The sequence below is a fragment of the Prunus mume genome, linkage group LG8 (genome assembly GCF_029339155.1).
Source record: "Prunus mume cultivar Tortuosa linkage group LG8, ASM2933915v1, whole genome shotgun sequence".
Lineage (NCBI taxonomy): Eukaryota > Viridiplantae > Streptophyta > Magnoliopsida > Rosales > Rosaceae > Prunus > Prunus mume.
The window spans coordinates 22,770,234-22,789,896 of NC_142705.1; the positions used below are offsets into that span (position 1 = coordinate 22,770,234).

The following is a 19,663-nucleotide window of genomic DNA, read 5'->3' on the forward strand; positions in this document are numbered from 1 at the left end:
TTATGATTTAATTTCTAAAGATCTGCTGCTATACAATTTGAGCACAGTTTGTCAATTTGATTGGGAACAAAGATATGCGCAAAGGACTCACTAGTATAGTGGCTTGGACAATTTACTCCCTCATGCAAGGTTTTGGGTTCGAGTCCTAGCATCCGTGTAGTATGTATGAGTTTAGTACTATTGCCCCTCCCAATAGGAAAGGACCGCAACAAAAAAACAAAAACAAAAATAAAAACAAAAAACAAAAAAAGCGCGCATAAGTGGCAATGTGTAAAAATTAAAAATGGACCCCCTTCAATTTTCACATAAGAAATAATAAGTCATGCATTTTCAAAGTATCGATCCGTTAAATAACTTCACCTTTTTCAAATTTGGTAAAGAAAAACATATCAAAAATCGGTTCCAGTTTTGGACAAATCCCACTCCGTCCAGATTTAATAAATAAACAAAAACAGAACCAAAATTTATGATCTAGTCAAGCATTTAAATTTCACCTTAATCCAACATGTACAGTAAAATATGAATTACATGAGCAACGATTTAGGTTAAGGCTTGACTGGACTCCGTCTAAACTTGCTTCGTAACTCTGCCAGAATATATAGGTGCTAAGGTGGTTGATCTGATGGTTATGGTTCACGATTGGGAAAGGTTCAAGAGCTTATCTAACCCATGTAGCCTTCCTTGCAGCGCAAAGTGACCTAGATCCTAGAACTAGACTTTTAATTGCTTAACTTCTAAATTGTTTGTGAGGTAAAATACCTCTAGGCCGAGCTGCACCAAAGCACAATGTTAGTGGTCGAGCTAGGCCAGACCACGGTGTTTGTGGTCTAGCTGGGACAGAGAACGGTGTGAGTGGTCGAGTTGGGCCAGAGCACGGTGTTAGTGGTCAAGTTGGGCTAGACTACGGTGTTAGTGGTCGGGCTAGGCTCTAGCCTGGTCGCTATATATTTTTCCCCTATGACCTATGTGGCCTTATGGACCAAGTGCATGAGGTTGATTTATGTAGTGTTCACTCAAAGGACCGACTTAGAAAGGGCCTTACCGTGTGTTGAAGCCTAAAAAATCCAAGGCTGGGCCCAAATATATTTTTGGCCTAGTACAACACCAAGTAGAAAATCCTTATTCAAGTAACATGCCACGCTACGAGCTTAAGTGGGCCCAAGCCATGCGAATGCCTAGGGCTTGCTATGCGGGTTGTGGTATGGATGGTTACGAGTATTTACAAGGCCCATTGATGGTCCAAGGAGTGGAAGTTTTGGGCTACTTGGGAGCACCAAAACTCAAGCTCATTCCTTGAGTCCAAACATATGGGTAAGCATGAAAGGAAACCCAATAAACCATCACCTTAAGAAAAGGCCCAAACATCTTAGAAAATATCCAATAGCCATAGCCCATAAAAAATCCCACATCAGCCAAAGCTTCCAGCAGTCTGACGAAATCAAAGGAACTCACAAACCTGGAAACAAAATAGCCCACCCGGCTACCTTATAAAATATCCAATGTCATGCATTTCTGTTAAAACCATATCGCAACCAAACCACCAAAACCAAGCAAACCCATGTGCTGATCACCTTTTTGACTAAGCACCCTTACCCATTCTTTCCTCTTCAAGCTTTGGTGAGAAGACAAGAAACAAAAGTGGGTGGCTCCTCACCCACATGGAGAAGTCCAGCTGCTGAGGTCTTGGAACTCCAAAAAGCTGCGTGCTTATGGGTTCAGGCTAGGGAAATTTCACCAAACAAGATTAAATGGAAGAAAGTGAAGAAAAGGGGGAGGGAGGCTTGACAAAATTAAGGTTTCCAATATCTATAAAAGGAAGCATTTTCTTCCCAGCAAAGACACAACAAACAGATCGAAGGCAAGCATCCCCTCTGGAATCCTTCAATTTCATGCTTTGTTCTTCCATCTTCTCCCTCTCTTTCTCTAAACCCATATCCAAAGAGAGCAAACATCATCTCTCATCTCTGGAACCCTTCGATTTCAAGCCTTGTTCTTGCATTGCTTCCCATTTTCTCTTCTGTCAAATCACCCAGGAGCTTGATGAAGCTTTCTTCAAGCTACTGGAAATATGCTAAAGCCACCTATGCTTCCATCTTCTTCCTCTCTTTCCATAAACACACATCTAGAGAGCAATCAGCATCTCTGATCCCTAAAACCCTTGTAATTTCGAGCCATATTCCTCCATATTCCTCCATCTTCTCCCATCTCAGCTCCTTCTCTCTCTCATGCTAAACTCATGAATGCTCAGCTCCCATGCCACAAGCTTCTCATGCCAAGCCTAAGAATTTATCTGTAAGCGACTGTTGGTTTCATTGGTGAAGAAGACCAAAGTGTTTCCTTAGGCTCAGCTACCTTTTCAAAACACTCTTGGGGCCTGGGGAAATTTCACACATGTTTCTCTTTTGTGAGTCAAGCTCATTCATCATCTGCTTTGGAATAAAAAGACCGTGTCATGGACATTGTACACCCTGGCACCTATTGACTAAAGGATCTCCTGGGAGAAAATTTGCCTCATCTTTGGAATGGGAAGCATATAAAGAACTATTACCAGTGATTTCATCATCATCTACATGTTATCAGAGTTAAATCATCAGTTTGAGATTTAGATTTTTCATATATTTCTTTTCATTCGGTGTGGCTCATGGGAACTATCATGTTATGATAGTTCATGAGGTAGTTTTTTAGTTTTTCAACTTAGTCAGCTAGCGTTCGAGCTCGCTTTTTGTTTGTTTTCAACTTTTCGGTAGTGAATAAATTTTGGATTTCTTTTCCAACGTATTGTCTCTCTAAGCCTTAATAAGGGAACTCAAAGTGCCACATTCAAGTCAGGAAGGAATCCAACTCCATAGATTTGTCAATTGCAATTGTTATCAATTTCATGTGGACGAAAGGTTTGAGCTATATTCTTTATCGAGCTCATACGGACGAAAGGTCTAAGCTCAATTTTGGCCAAGCTCAGGTGGACGAAAGGTCCAAGCTATATTTTTATCAAGCTCTGATGGACGAAAGGTCCGAGCTATATTTTTTATCAAGCTTCGGAAGAAGAGTCCGAGCTATATCTTTTATCGAGCTCATATAGATGAAAGGCCTAATCTCAATTTCGGCCAAGCTCATATGGACGAAAAGTTCGAGCTATATTTTTTATCGAGCTCATATGGACGAAAGGACTGAGCTATATTCTTTATCGAGCTCATATGGACGAAAGGTCTAAACTCAATTTTGGCCAAGCTCAAATGGACGAAAGGTCCAAGCTACATTTTTACCAAGCTCTGAACAAAGAGTCCGAGCTATATTTTTATCAAGTTCATATAGACAAAAGGTCTAAGCTCATTTCAGCCAAAGCTCATACGGACGAAAAGTTCGAGCTATATTTTTTATCAAGCTCATATGAATGAAAGGTCCGAGCTATACTCTTTATCGAGCTCATACGGACAAAAGGTCTAAGCTCAATTTTGGCCAAGCTCAGATGGACGAAAGGTCCAAGCTACATTTTTTATCAAGCTCCGAACGAAGAGTTCGAGCTATATTTTTATCGAGCTTATATAGACGAAAGGTCTAAGCTCAATTTCGGCCAAGCTCCTACAGACTAAAAGTCCGACCTATATTTTTTATCAAGCTCATATGGACGAAAGGTCTAAGCTCAATTTTAGCCAAGCTTAGATAGACGAAAGGTCCGAGCTATATTTTTTTATCAAGCTTTGATAGGCGAAAAGCTCTGAGCTCATGCTCAGGTTGGCAAAGAGCCAACCTTAGCTTACCAAGCTCATGGTCAGGTTGGCAAAGAACCCGCCTTGCCATGCCAAGCCCATGCTCAGGTTGGCAAGGAGCCGACCTCAACTCGCCAAGTTCATGGTCAGGTAGGCAAAGAGCCCACCGCCATACCAAGCTCATGGTCGTTGGCGAAGAACCCACCTCGCCATGCCAGCTTAGGGTTAGGTTAGTGAAGAACTCAACTCGTCATACCAAGCTCATGGTCAGGTTGGCAAAGAACCCACCTCGCCATGTCAAGCTCATGGTTAGGTTGGCAAAGAACCTACCTCTCCATGCCAAGCTCATAGTCAGGTTGGCGAAAAACCAACCTCAACTCACCAAGCTCATGGTCAAGATGGCAAAGAACCCACCTCGCCATGCCAAGCTCATGGGCAGGTAGGCAAAAGCTTGTGGTCAGGTTGGCAAGGAACCAACCTCAAATCGCCAAGCTTATGGTCAAGTTGGCGAATAACCCACTTCACCATGCCAAGCTCATGGTCAGATTGGCAAGAAAACCAACCACAAATTGCCAAACTCAGCCTCATGTTAGTGGAGATCTGACCTCACGATATGTCGAGCTTAGCCTTAGGTTGGCAAAGGTCCAACCTGGAGACTCGCCGACCTCAAGTGAGCTTCCTTCACTAATACCACCATGATACGTGGCATCTATACCATTACTCGATTTGCACATCAGGTTCTGTTTCTTCTTTGCAGGACAAATTATTACTTTCTTCACTATTGCCCAAGTCCTTTTACCACACTTTTTTATGGAGACTTGGGGACTCTTCATGATGCTGATATGTGACTTACCAAAAAAAGAAATTATGATACAATTTAATATTGTTAGCTCGGCCAAATTATCAAAATGCAACTCCCCACACAAAACTTTCTTGTCCTGGGACTTGGGGACTTCTTTGTGAGGTAAAATACCTCTAGGGCCGAAATGGACCAGAGCATGATGTTAGTGGTCGAGTTAGGCTATACTACGGTGTTAGTGGTAGGACTGGGCTCGGGACTGGTCGCTATATATTTTTCCACCATGACTTGTGGGCTTACGGACCCATTAGTCCATGAGTTGGGGTCTGTGCGCATGAGGTTGATTTATGTAGTGTTCAGTCAAATGACTTTTAGTCCCAAAGAAGTTGGGATGTTTCGGGATCACCAAGACGCCAATCTAAATGGAGTCCTAGTTCGAGGAGGGTTAGGTTGTTCTGGAGTCCTAGTTCAAAGAGAGCTGGTTTGCTCTATAGTCCCACTCCGAGAAGGATTAGGTCGTCTGGGATTACATAAAAGGCTAAGGTCATCCTCCGTGAAAGGTATGCCATTCTAAGCACTAGAACCTATTGTGCCATTATACTCTCAAACACTCGACTGACTTAAGCATTGGAAGGCCCTTGGTCGGCATCACACCGGTGTCACCCATTGAGGCTATCTTGTATTACAAGTTCTGGAGGACGACTTGGTTTGTCACACTAACCTAGTCCGGAAGAATTACCCGACCTTTATCTTGAAGAGGTCATCTTCTGTTGAATCAATTTTAGGCATCAACACAAATGAACATATATTAATTTTTACGACATGCAATGATCTCCTTGTACTGGCTGATCAGCCATCAAGAGCGAATGGAAATGTAAGGATTAATATAACAAGTTGGTTGGCGAGCTAGCTATATAGCTATAGGAAGGTAAAGGGTTTTGATTAATATAAGATACTTTATTAATTTTAGCAGTAGTGCATGTTAGTCTCGTGAAATAGCTGGCAAGCTCAATGTGCTAAGCCTCTCTATCTTTGTTTCTTTGTTTGAGAGAGAGAGAGAGAGAGAGAGACATTATGGTTGGTGAAGTTTGGGAAATATTGAGTGAGTGAGTGAATGAGTCTACTGCATGGAGTATGTGAGGGCATGTGCAAAAGTTCTAGCTGTCTGCTGATCGACATAGATTTCAACTTATATGTAAACATTAATTAATTAATTAAGAATTGTTGAGGCCCAAAAAATTCATGATTTGACCCGAAAAAACTACATAAATAATGTGACAAGAACCACCTTTATTTCTTTGGCCAACACTTCCAACTAATTCATGATTGGTAAGTTTAGAAACATGTTGAGCTCTCTCCTAAAAGGATGAGAAACCCATACCCTATAGAGTGGTATTCGGCCTAAATTGCTATCATCTCTCTCTCTCCCTTGGTCCTCACATCTTCCACAAGTTCGTGAGCTCGATCTTGCTTCCAACAATAGCAAGTCTGATTTTATTCACCCATGAAGCCTTTCACAGATTAAAGCTGAAGAAGAAAGGGAAAAGCCACTAATTGGGGATGAAGTTGGACATGAACAAGGTGTTTGATCGCATCGAGTGGGATTTCTTAGAAGGGGTCCTTAATTATGGGATGTCTCTCCTCAGTTAGCTTTTCCGTGGTTTTGAATGGGAAGAATGGCCGCTTCTTCAAGCCCTCCAGGGGTCTTCGCCAAGGAGACCCGTTATCAGCCTACCTGCTTTATCTTAGTGAACGGGAAGAATGGCCTCTTTTTTATCTTAGTTAATGATGTTCTCTCTCACCTCATATCTTCAGAGTGTGCTAGTGGCAGACTCAATGGCATCAGATTATGCAATGGCGGCCCCACTCTTTCTCACCTGCTTTTCGCAGATGATACCCTTCTCTTCACCAAAGCCTCTCTTGAGAATTGCAGTAGATTGTCCCACATTTTGGATGCCTATTGTGCAGCTTCTGGTCAGATCGTTAATTTAGACAAGTCTAATATGTTCTTCGGGCCATATCAAAAGAAGTGTGTGTTCAGTGCTAAATATTAAGAAGGCGGACAATCCGAGGAAGTATTTGGGTTTGCCGTCGGTTTGGAGCAGCTCAAAAAAGGAGGCCCTTGGTTATATAAAAGAGCGTATTTTGAAGCTCATTCATGGGTGGAGCAACAAGGAGCTCTCTCTTGCTGGGAAGGAAGTGTTATTAAAGGTTGTCGCCACAGAGATCTCGACTTACCCAATCACTTGTTTCAAATTGCCAATTACTCTATGCAACGAGATCAATATGGTCATGGCTTCCTTTTGGTGGGGTGATAATGTCTCTAGAAGAAAGGTTCCCTGGAAGAAGTGGGCAGGTTCGGGAGAGGTGAAAAGTTAGGGTGGACTTGGGTTTCAAGATCTGGTTTCGTTTAATAAGGCCTTATTGCCGAAACAATGTTGGAGAATTCTTAATAATCCTCAGGCCCTCTGGGTCAGGATTCTCAAAAGTTTGTTTTCCCGAATTGTGATTTTCTGAAGGCTGAGGGGTGGCAAAGCCTCTTGGGCATCGAATAGTTTACTTGAAGGAAGAGATGTTATTCGAAGTGATGCTAGATTGCAAATTTTGGGAGGCAACTCTATAAGGCTTTGGGAAGACTCACGGCTTCCACAATCTAATCATGGGTACCTCCGTCCTATTGCTCCTGTGCCTTCCTCCGGCCCCAGGATGGTGGCAAATATAATAAATTGGGAGCACAAGACCTGGAATCTGGTGGACATTGAGAATCTTATTTCTGTGGTTGAGACCAATGAGATCTTTTCCCTTCCATTTGGAGGTAAAGATACCCCTGACTCGGAAAGTTTGGTATGCTAGTAGTTTATCCTTCAGGCCCGATGATCAAGCTTTCTCTTTGTTGGATAGATGGATTTTGACTATTTCCTGTTGTTCTGTCTTCTCGAGCATGGAGAAACAATGGATTTTATCTCATGCCTCCTTTGTATGTTGGAGCATTTGGAAAGCCCGGTGTTCTTTTACTTATGACCATCATTGTTCTGGCCTCCCCACTCCATACGTGGTGGCCAGATTGGCAAGCTGGGATACCTCTGAATTTCTTGCAACTTGCTCGCCTGAGAAAGGTGTGTCCTTCCCAAGTTCTGAGGGGCATGTGCCTAGACCAACTGCCCGTAATTGGTTGCCTCCCCTGTAGGCTACATTAAAGCAAATTGTGATGGTTCGTGGGATCATGCGTCAAAGGTTGCTTCATCTGGTGTTGTTCTTAGAAACCATGATGGAGAGGTGGTTGGTGGTAAGGCTAGTTTGTTCCAGGCGATGTCTGCTGACCAAGCTGAGGGTCAAGCTTTGCTGGATGGCCTGACTTTGGCTAAGGACAATGGGTTTCTCAAGGTAATTATGGAAACGAACTCGAAGATTTGCTTTTCTGCGGCAAAGGATGTTCTATCTTGCGTTAAGTGGCTCATTTTCCTATTTTCCATGCGATCAAAGATCTGAGGGCTTCCTTCGAATACCGAGCAGCGGATTGGGTAGCTTCGCAAGTTAAGAGAGGGTTGTGCACTGAGGCATGGTTCAATAGACCTCCAACCGCCCAGGTTTTCATCTTGTCTCGCGATGGCCTGCCTTGCCCTCCGACTACGGCTGCTCAGTCCTCAGGCTGTGTCTAGCTGTTTTGCTTCTTGCCTGGCTCTAGTTTTATTTTGTGCTCCTTGTTTGCTTGTCAATTGACCTTCGTGGTCTCGGCCTGTTTCGTTTGGCACTGCCATTTGTCTTTGTTTTATGAAATACCCAATTACCAAAAATAATTATATAAAAAATAAATAAAAAGAATAATGTGACAAGATGTATATATAGACGGTCAAAATTAAAGTGATTCTTTACACTCCTTTTCTGTCGGATTTGGAAACCAATAAATCTCAATTGATGGGTTCAGTAACCTATAAAGTCATTGTTTACACTCCCTTAATATGAGCAATGTGAAGGATGTGCTCTACAACAATCAATTGTCTTTGTGTAGCTAGCTATGGCGTGGATTCTCAAGGATCACAAAGGAAAGGGAAAGCTTTTGGGCAACATGATTTGGGGCATTAAGCAGGATGGAGATGAAGCAGCTAGCATAACAAAAAGACTCCAGTTGACAGAATCTTCTTTTATTTTACTAGTGCCATTCCCTCTGCATTAATCCATAGCTGACGTCTGTCTGCAGTCGGAGATATATATATATACATATATATATGGCTAAGGAACCTGCAAGTCACCACTAATAGGTGAGGCGTGAAGGAATTGAAGGTGAAACCGGAGAGCCCTCACTGCTCTGGGATTCTCCTCCCAGCCATGCATCCTGAACTTGTTCAGCATACTGCAAGTTCCAAAGAACATCCTCAATAGAAGGTCTATCTGCTGGATCCTTACACAGACATCTCACACAAATTTCCATCAGCGTCTTCAAGGACTGATCCAAGCATGTCTGCCTAACTAGTGGATCAACCATGCTTCTTCGAGCTGCTTCATCAGCTGTAAGGGCCACTTGTAGCTGCACGGTGTCAATGAATGTATGTAAATTGATTAGGTGTGGTATAACTTTCCCAAACCCCCCCTAATTCATAATGCACGGCAGGAACATTTTCTGTTCTATAAATACACCAAATACCGATTTCTAGTAAAGGGAAAAATAACAATTATTTTCCAAACAAATTTGAATTCTCAGTTGTAATAAGTCTGAAACCAATCTTCTAAGCATAGAGGTTTAGATCTACCAAGAAGACCAAACCTCTGATGGTGCCTTTGCCGCCATTATGACATTTTATTTTATTTTAAATATAATTGATGTTAGGAAGATCATATTGACAGTTGATAACTAACCAAGCAGTTCTTTCCATCCTGAAGGCCTTGTAATGAAGTCTGATTCTAAGTTTAATCAAAGGCCTGGTAAGACCATAGTGTAAGTAACTCAGGGGAAAGAGGTCTAGTAGGGAAGGTGATTGGTGTGAGGAGACTATGTTGGGGATTTTGAATCTTGATAGTAGGAGGTCCCTGGTTATTCTTATTACCTCAATGGTGGATTGATTTGTTGAAAGTCTGTCTTACAATCCAGACGCACTGGTTGAAGGGATTGGTTAAGCTAGTGTTCAGCTGCGGTTGAAATTAGCCATGTATTAAGTCTTCCATGAAAGGTCAAAATACATAGTGGGGTGGTGTCATAAGCTTTGTGAGAACATTATACATATTTCTGTCCAAGGTTCTTATCAATATTGCTGCTAACGCTGCTAATATGTTAACTAAACTGGTTCCCTAAATGATGTTCAGGTCCATGTCATAGGATAGAGTAAATTTTAAAGTGAGAAACGTCTAAAACTGATACAACCATGTCTTTTGTTGATTTCAGTGACAACAGAGTGCTTGAAGAAAATATAACAAAAAGCAGAGTGCTTTTACCTGATCTTCTAAAACTTCCACTTGAGTCTCAGACTTCACTGGTCTGCCTTTGATCATTTCCAGCAATATTACTCCAAAGTTGCGAACATCGGTCCTGTCGTCGTGCTTCATCCTGTCAACCAACATAGCACAATGGTTACAGTTTACATGTAACTGCATACATGTTAACGGAATAATCTACATATGATTAGTAGGTGTACTTTAGGTGATAGTAACTAGATGTAGCTCAGGACCTCTCCGTGAAGGTGGCAAGAGGTGACAAGTTGTCAACAAGCACAAGGACTAAGATTATCATCAAAATTAATAAATTTTATCTGTTAAGTACAAGTCATTAACCTCTTGACCTATTATGTTTGCAGACTGCCTACTCGAAGAAGTTTTATTTGGCTTGAAGACCTTCTTTTAAGGGCTTCACTATTCTAGTATGTAACTTAAGACATTTAAAATTTTCATTGCAAACCTTGAACCACCACTGGAAGTTAAGGATCCACCTGAAGAAACTCCTTGACCACCCTGCAAGGATGAGCAGAGCTGAAAACCAATTCATAATGGTTGCTTTGAGAAATCGAATTGACAACCCAATTAACTACAACTTTCTTCTTACCTGTTCCATACTTTCTTCTAATATAGGAAGGTTGTAACTGCTAATTTTTGCAACAAGATTCTGATCCAGTAAAATGTCTGTTATTTTAAGATTATTTGAATAAATACCAGGAATGATCCCTGTGTGCAAAAACTGAATGCCCCTTCCTATGCCTATTGCAGCTGCTATACGTTGTGTCCACGTAAGTGATCGTCTGGGATGTCCCTCTTCCAAATTATAAAAAATAAAAATAAAAAAAGAACAAGAATGATATAACATTAAAAAAAATATCACATAAATGTATGAAATTGAAAGGAAAAGGTTCAGGATGGAGGAAACAAGTGTGGGTTAGTTGTCCCTACAGTGTAGTGCTTATGGAAAAGAATTTGACAAAAGTTAACCATTGGCTTAGGTAGCAAATCAGTTAAATCAGTGCCTGAAGTATCGACTAAGAAGTAGCCCGGATTCATATTCCAACAAATGATGCCTACTACTCAGAACAACATGCAAGCAATGAGATTTGTTTCAGAAGAACCCTTCAAATAATTGGTCTGTAAGATATGTAGACTTATTTATATCAATGAAGTATTAAAAGTAGTGCAACTTCTGTATCCTCCATCCTGTGAAACTGAATGAAAAATTGCATTGAATTACCAGAGATCCAGCTTCTTAGTGTGCCATTCGGTACATATTCGAAAACAAGAAATATTCTGCTCACACTAGCATCATCCAAGTAACACTCAAAGCAGTGTCCAAGAGCACTGACCAAGTGGCGATGTCTCAGTTTCATAATTAGCTCTATATGGTGCATGAAATTTTGCGTGCTGTGACTTCCTTTTATTTTTAAGCATCTGATGGCAACAAAAGAACCATCCTTTAACTGGCCTCTGTACATCTGAGATCATGAGGGACGAAAACATGAATTTATGATCTATTGATGCTAATAGAATATCAACAGCATTTTTTTTTCTTTTTTGTATTCAAGAAATCTATAGTCTGTCCAAGTAGCGCACAATGGTAGCACAGATGCATGTCATCATACAATCAGCTCCATTGAAATACCGGGTCTTACACCACATGACAATGAAAAACAATAAAGAAAAGATGTATGTAAAAGAAGTCCACCTTTCAAGCACTGGTATACTATGAAGGAAAGCATGATGTAACTAATCAATGCTTCCTAAAATCAAAATAAGCTATCCTCAGTTGATACAAAAAATTGAACGATAGCACCAGCAAACAACCAATTATTTAAGCTGGGAAGAATTTCTAGGATGTGATTAATATTTAATCACACCAAACCGCATTCAAAAGCATCAACAAAAACTCATCAATACCACATACTGCTTCAACAGGAAAGTAACATGTTTATGTTATATACCTGTCCATGTGAGCCTTCACCCATGAAAGTACATGTATCAAAATTTTGTGTAGCCTCCTCAAGTTCCTCGAATGAAAAGGTTCGATAACCTGGAAGGCCAAGCGCTCCCATCTTCATTGTTTGAGATACATATCCTTTAGGTGAAAGCAGAAGATCATATTATTAGATATTTTGAATACAGTGGAAGATATAGCCAATCAGCATCCAGGATTTGTGCTTCTTTCTGGCTCACATTAATTAACGAGTTTTTATTTTTTTGGCATTACAGCCTTTCCAACTTCATAGACAATCATATCTTTGTTTGATATAGCTAAGCTAGAAACAATCATATGCCTGAGAACAAGTTGCTATTGCTTTAAAATAAAAGACTCATCAAATTTTGTATGTGTGTGTGTGTGAGTGAGAGAGAGAGAGAGAGATGTATGAGAACTCACTCGCATCTGATAGTAACTTTGAGGTATATCCACTTGATGCGTTCTCTGTTATTGATCTTGGTGGAGATTTCTTCATTGTCTTGTTGGTATTCATTCTTCTATGTATGAAGTAAATTAGGCCAACAAGCACAATCCCTCCACAAATCGCTCCAATTAAACCTAAGGCAAGCGCTGCTTTCGAAGCTTGTTTTCGCTTGCTTCTCTCAGGTATTATTCCAACAGCCAATGCTTCATTACGGCAAAATGGAAATGGATGTTGATTTTGATTTCTAGTATCTAAACAATTCCTACCATACAGAACAACCCTGTCCTTAGAATCTGACAGAAGACATTTAGGTAAGCTTCCGGTCAAAAGATTTGAGGACAAGTCCACAGCTCTAAGTTCAGCATTGCAAGACATATTTTCAAAAAGCATTCCCGTGAATTTGTTTCCTGAAAAATTAAGATAAGTCATTGAAGGTAGAGATAACAGTGATGGTGGAAATGGCCCCACAAACATATTGGAAGAAACGTCTAGCCGTTCTAGCTGATAATAGGAGATGATTTCAGCAGGGATGGCAGACCTAAATTTGTTCTTGCTCAGTACAAGGGTGACCAACTTTTCCCAAGTTTGGGAAACTGAGGTCCAAAAGCATTATTTTCCAATTCAAGAACTTGAAGGTTTGTTAAACGGCTAAAATCAGGCACTTCCCCATAGAAGTGGTTATGTGAAAGCCCGAGCACTCTAAGATTTTCCAAATCACTCAAGGAATTCGGCAAAGATGAATTGAACAAATTCTTCTTCAAACTCAAAACAGCCAAAACTGGAAGTGAACTCAGCCAATCCGGAAGCGGTCCAGAAAACATGTTATCATCAAGAATAAGCGTCTGGAGGGTTGTTAGAGTTGAAAGCTCCAGAGGGATGGCGCCATACAGGAAATTTGAAGTCAGATTAAGTATTTCCAGTGATGACAAGCGTACAATTTTACCAGGCAAGGGGCCCCATAAGCCAAGAGAAACCAATGTGAGGACTTTCAAGCTCGGAAGTTTAACAAGAGTTGTTATGAAGGAATCAATTGAAAAGTTCCGAGGCAACAAAGGAGCATCCTTTTCACCGGTTATATGCAGCTGGGTTATGTTTTCTTCATAGCATACGACAGCCAAAGAAGAATTTGCTTCAGTGTTGCACAAATCTTTGTAGTTACTCCAGCTGTCCAAAACAGTTGGAAAGTTTAAAAATCGTACAATTCTCAAAAGGGTCTGAGCTTGGGAGGATTGATGTTGTTCCGAATGAGTAGCTGACAAGAGAATGATAGCAAGAACCAAAGGCATAGAACACAGAGATACTTTTGCCATAGCAGTCTCAGCAGAATCAGCTGCAGGGGCCAAGCTCATAAGATATAGGCTTTCCAAGGACTACGAGATCCCATTGTTGAAAGTAGCGGCATCCAGCTTCCCAAACCACATACAGAACTCCTGCACTCATATTATGTTGGCAAACAAACATATTGAACATGTTACTATGTATAGATATGTATGTGTATATATAAACTCAAAATATAAGAATTTCAGTCAGAACAAGGACACATAAATAACAAAAAAACCAGAGCCAAAAGTAAGTTGACAATGTCAAAGATTTTCTCTCAACAAAATCAGAGGCCATCTCACCTCAATGGATTGAACAAACAAATGAATTTGACTTGAGAGTTCCAATATACCAGTCCAGGAGCTTGAGATCAAATAAACTCAAATAAATTGATAAAATCTTCTGGATATTTCCTTTTTCTTTTCCTTTCACAATAAAAAATGACAGTTGCAGACAATTACAAATCCACAAGCTTCTGCTAAACCCCTGTGACAATAGTTGGTTAAGACTAACTAATCAATTGACGGTGACTTTCAAACCAAGTAAATATTCACAACTGCCCCAAAATTCCCCTCAAACGAAAGAAAGGAAAACTTTGAAAGTCCACAAACACAAACACAACTCAGATTAATAAGCACATTCCTACTCTCATATACCAAACTGCAACAAAATTTAAACCCAACCCGACAAAAAATATTATAAATTTAAACAAATTTTGTAAAAAGAAAACATGCATACCTGCTTCACAAAATCCCAAATTTTTCTTAACCACTCATTCAACAATCAGTTTCCAAGGTGCCCGCAAATCTTACTGGCTGACACATGAGACGGGTTTCTTCTCCAGAAGCCAGCTTTTTCACTGCGCACCACAACAAGACAATCTAGTGACACGGGTTCAAAGAAACTTGAGATGCAAACCGCAACAGACAGACGTTTTAATTTTCTTCACTATGTTTTTTCCACTCTCTCTGTTTATTTTTTGATCTTCTGGAATATTTTGGAAAGCTAAACACAAAGGGAAGCCATGGTTATACCGGAACTGATGAAAGCAAAAGAAAAAGAAAGATTCTTGCAGAGAAGGGAAGCTTTATTTCACTGTGAGTGTGGCTGGGAGAAATATGAAATACTAAAATTAAATTTGAAATATGAAACACTAAAATTAAAGGTGGACATTGCAAAGACACAGATGACACAGCCACACCACAGGCACAGACTGGAATGTAAGCTTTCGCTTTCTAAGTCTGGTAAGCTTTGGCTTCGATTGTCTTGTCACTTTGTGATGTGGCCATAACTCTTATATAATAACTATAATTATATGATTTAAGAAATTTAAACAAAAAATACACACATGAATAACGCCAAATATTAGTTATAATAATTTAGGAACAATGTGGGCCGTGGTTCAACAAACTCTGACAACAGGAACAGGAAGACAACGGAGGTCAATAAGGAAAAGCATTTTCCAATGTCGCGTTGTTGAGACACAAATGGAGTCTGGTGGCGACTACTTTATAGATTCAAGACCCACTTATTAAAGTGGCAGAATGAAGCAATAGCCTCACATGGAATTGAGACCTTTATCATCTCATCTCATTTCATGCAACATAAAGGTGAGAGTTTCCTTCTTGGCCTATCACTCTCACACATATTCTCATCCTCTCTGGCTTTTACTTACATAATTTCAGTTACTTTCCCAGGAATTTTAGAGCTTCAAACCCATCATCATTGACCATTCATTTAGTTATGTGCTTCAAGATTTTAATGGGTGGTTGTCACATAGATTGGGTTATTGATTAGACATCCATTATTAAATGAAGGTTTTTTTTTTTTTTTTTTTCTTTAAAGGAATGGACCTTTAACGTATACTCAACTTTCATTCTCGCCCTTCAAGTAATTTGTTCACTTAAGTGGCCCTCCACCTCTTTCACATGTGTCAAATTGGTCTCATTGTCGAATTCCGTTATCTTTAGAGGTAAAATTGTCAATTTGGTCACTAATTACCTCTTAAAACTTATGAAAATTGTAATGGTAGGACCAAATTGATATGAAAGAGAGTTTGAGGACCAAAACGGAACTTGAGTGTAAATTCAGGGACTAATTCACTCAAAATAAGGACCAAGAATGGCCATCTAGTTACGTTCTGTTTTTAATATATAGATGAAAATTAATTATTGAATTTTTATTAGTAGTGCAAAAATATTAAAAATAAATTGGTCATAGCTGGATTTTCCGAATAATAAATTGAAAAATAAAAATAAAAGAAGACTTTCGGGATATTAATTTTACATAGTTTGTAAAAATTAAGGCTTCCCAATATAACAAATTAGAACTCTAACTAGCCTTTAGTCTAGTGGTATTTGTCCGAGGTCCTACCTAAGTTCGATCCTCCCTCTCTCAATACCGCTTCTATAAATAAAATTTAAAAAAAAACAAACAACCATAATTTGTTACACTTTTTTATTTACAATATTTTTATTAATCCGAAATTTCTAAAGCTAATAAAGGAAGATGTATAAAAAGACTACATCAACCAACTTTATCCCCCACATATTCACATATATTATGCTTTTGTAGTTCTTATTCACAGAATCACAATTAAAGTAAAAGTGATTAAGGTTTAGTTTATCCCCCACTGATATTCACTTATATTATGCTTTTTTCTTATTATTTTAGTATTACAATTATTTATACCATCATTTTTAGTATAGTGAAAGGAAAAAGAAACTTTGAGCTCAAAGCCCAAGTTCAAACTCTCTAAGCCCAAACCCCAGCCTAATATCGATCGGGTTGGACCATAAACCACTCGAAGATAGAAAAATGTCCAATGGCCTAAGCCCAAATGGGCTTCGGCCAATGCAACTCTGCCTATTTTATACGCTATGAACCCCTCATTATAGTCTCTCTGAGTCGGGGATATACACGATTGGTCTTTTGTCTAGAGTTGACGGTAAGTTTTTAAGATGTCAAGGGAGTGAAGCATCTAGTCTTTGATTAGATCATAAGGATTAAGCCTAACAAGTAAGTAATAATCGCCTTTTAAGAAACATACATAAAGAAAAAAATTCAATTCAAGGTGACAAGCCACACGCTACATGGCTCAGAAAGCTTTGAAATTTGAGGAAGCAAGCCAAGGAGACATATATTATAAAGTACGGTTGTGAAAGAAATAATGAGCATGCACTACATTCTCTTACAAGTTCCCCCACCACCATAGCCGCCTACAAGTTCATATCACACCTGACGTTATCGCCACCACCTCCATCATCAACCATTTATAAATTGATGCTTATGAAAAAATAAAACATTAGTTCTATGGTTAAATATGAAAATAGCTCATGTGTCTTAATAATTTGGCCAATTTAGTCCTTATGGTATAAAAATTATAGTATTTCTCTTTCCATAAAAGCCAAAAGCAAAACCTTTTATAATATAAATAATATGTAAAACAAATTGGAAAGTCTTTTAAAGTGAAGTAAAGGGGTTAATCATTTTATTAGTCCCTGAATTTAGATCCGATTTGCATTTGAGTCTCAATTTCCATAATGGTTCCCGTGGTTTTTAACTTCAGTTTTGTTAGGACAAATGGTCCTGCCGTCAATTTTATTAACTTTTCTGTTGAATGCAGGGCAAAATGCTATTTTTGTATCAAAATTGATTAAAATATGAATAAAAAATTAAAAATTAAAATTAAACTCTCTCTATCTTGATTTCTACTCTCCAAAACTTGATTTTTTTGTTGTTGGTTTTTTATTTGATTTTCTTTTATTGTTATTTTAAAGATATGATTTTTTATTCATTTTTTTGTTTTAATATAAAAATACTATTTTGCCCCTGCATTTAACAGAAAAAGTTAACAAAATTGAAGGTAGGACCATTTGTCTAAACAAAACTAAAGTTAAAGGACTCAAATGTATGTCGGGTCAAAGTTCAGGCACTAATAAAATGATTAACCCAAAAGTAAAACTATTTAAACAAATAATAGGAAAATAAAAATAAATTAAATTAAGATTATTGGTATGGTGAAACACATTAAAGACGATGTCCTAAAGCCTTTGTAGCCTCCTTACGTGCAGATACTAACAGTTTACAGGATTCTAAGATACGACCGCCAAAACACAGGCTCGAGGTCCTCTATGAGCACGTTTATCGAATATAGGTCTCCAAGTCACAGAATTGTTGCCCAAAAATAATAATATGAAATTGTAGAGAAAGAGAAAGTATGAAATGTAGAAGAGGAGAGAATCAAATTGTAGTGGTGGTTGTAGTAGTATGGTATTGTATTAGTATATCAAATTTGAAGGAGGATTGGCCTTTTATAGGCATCCAATAACATGTAACATCCACCACATTAAACTATAAAATTAAGGCATTCAATATAGAAATAAAACCTGAAAATGAAACATTTATAACCCCCCACAATAAATAAAATAAAATAGCCAAAATAATTAAGTAAATCAAAACGGTAAATTTTTTAAAACCTTTAAATTCCAACAATCCCCTACAAGGTTTTCAAAATTTTACCATGACAAAAAATAATTAAAATATATATTTATATATGGGCAACATAATACGATGCAATAGGTGTAGATGCCTTATGGGCTTGAACCTTCACTTAGTGATGATAGTCTCCATTTGAGGAACCTGAGTATACAAAGTATTGATTCAACACCTTCAACCAAACTTCAACATATCCCACACATAGTATTGGTTGAGACTTGGATGCAGGGTAGCACTATTTATGGTCATGCACTAATCTTGATTCTCATGAGAGTTACTAGAGAATAGCCCAATTCTCAAAGTCGTGGTCTCACGACGTCTCTCACTTAGGTGCGTTCTCCAAAAGTACATGTGACCTGCACCTTGCGAGAGATTGCCTGGCTAGAAACTCATTCAGGGATAAATCCCTTCTTGACGTCACATAAAATATCATTTTTGCCTTACGGATGAGCAGAATATCTCGAGGATATCTCCATGGTTTTATGAGTGCTATATGAGTCACGTAGTATGCATTGTTTCTACCACATTGAACTTTCTTCATGGGATCGCCATTCACAGAAGTTGGGTTACCCCCCTAGGTGACTCCCTTATGGGCTTAAGCACATCCCCCTCGACATTTTTCATTAGTAGCCTCCTCCACAAGGCATGCATATCATCATTAGCCTTTGCAAGGCATATATAATGTGGGTCATGTCTTTGTTCTCCACTTTAGCGCATTCCAGACGTGCATGTTATTTAAAATATTTCCTACAAAATCTTGCACACAAATGATTAGTGGATTTCATCGCAATATAATTGGAAATTACATATGTAACATCTCGATCCAATGTTTAATCATTTATTTAGTTTATATAAAAAAAATTGAATTATTTAAATAGGAAATTACAATTTTGCCCTAGGGGATAAGATCATTTTGGTCACTTTTTAACCCCAGGGGATTTTGGAGAATTAAATGGCACCATGACCTTGATCGCGTCGATATGAGTTCGTATACATGTAGTGGTCTCAAATTGGAGTTGTAATGAAGAAGTTACGATCAATAGAAGTGCAGTGACACAATCGTAAATATTTCGAAGTTGGTTTTTAAAAATCAGATTTTCTTCTCTCTCTCTCTCTCTCTCTCTCTCTCTCTATGATTTCAGCTGTCTCTGGCCATCTCAGGCCACGAAATTAGATCCATTTTTTTCGTCTTTCTCTCCTCTTCACATCCATATAAATTTCCAGCTTTGATTCCTAAGGATAAAACCAGAAAATCGATCGAAACAGAGGCTCAAAATCGGCTGTTTCGAAGTCATAACTCTCGACAGTTTTTTCGGCCAACTTCGGCCACCCCGAACCTTGTTATCACACCCAAAACACTCCCCGACCTCCCTATGTGATTTCCTTTCTAAGACCCGACATGATTTTATTCCGAAACTATCGAATCCAAACCTAGAAATTTCTAGGTTTTTCGATGAGAAAACCGTTCATTCGAGGGCTTTAACGGCGAA

General features: G+C 39.0%; 1 protein-coding gene across 1 annotated transcript; it reads right to left on the bottom strand.

Annotated features, from left to right (window-relative positions):
- Positions 1-8,319: 8,319 nt before the first annotated feature.
- Positions 8,320-14,947, bottom strand: LOC103342297 (Leucine-rich repeat protein kinase family protein). Its single transcript, XM_008245910.2, is given in 9 exon segments — positions 8,320-9,031; positions 9,934-10,045; positions 10,394-10,446; positions 10,538-10,743; positions 11,171-11,411; positions 11,898-12,031; positions 12,332-12,937; positions 12,940-13,786; positions 14,415-14,947. Coding segments are annotated over 8 exon segments (2,391 nt in total). The 5' UTR covers positions 13,706-13,786; positions 14,415-14,947; the 3' UTR covers positions 8,320-8,758.
- Between the last annotated feature and the right edge of the window lie 4,716 nt (positions 14,948-19,663).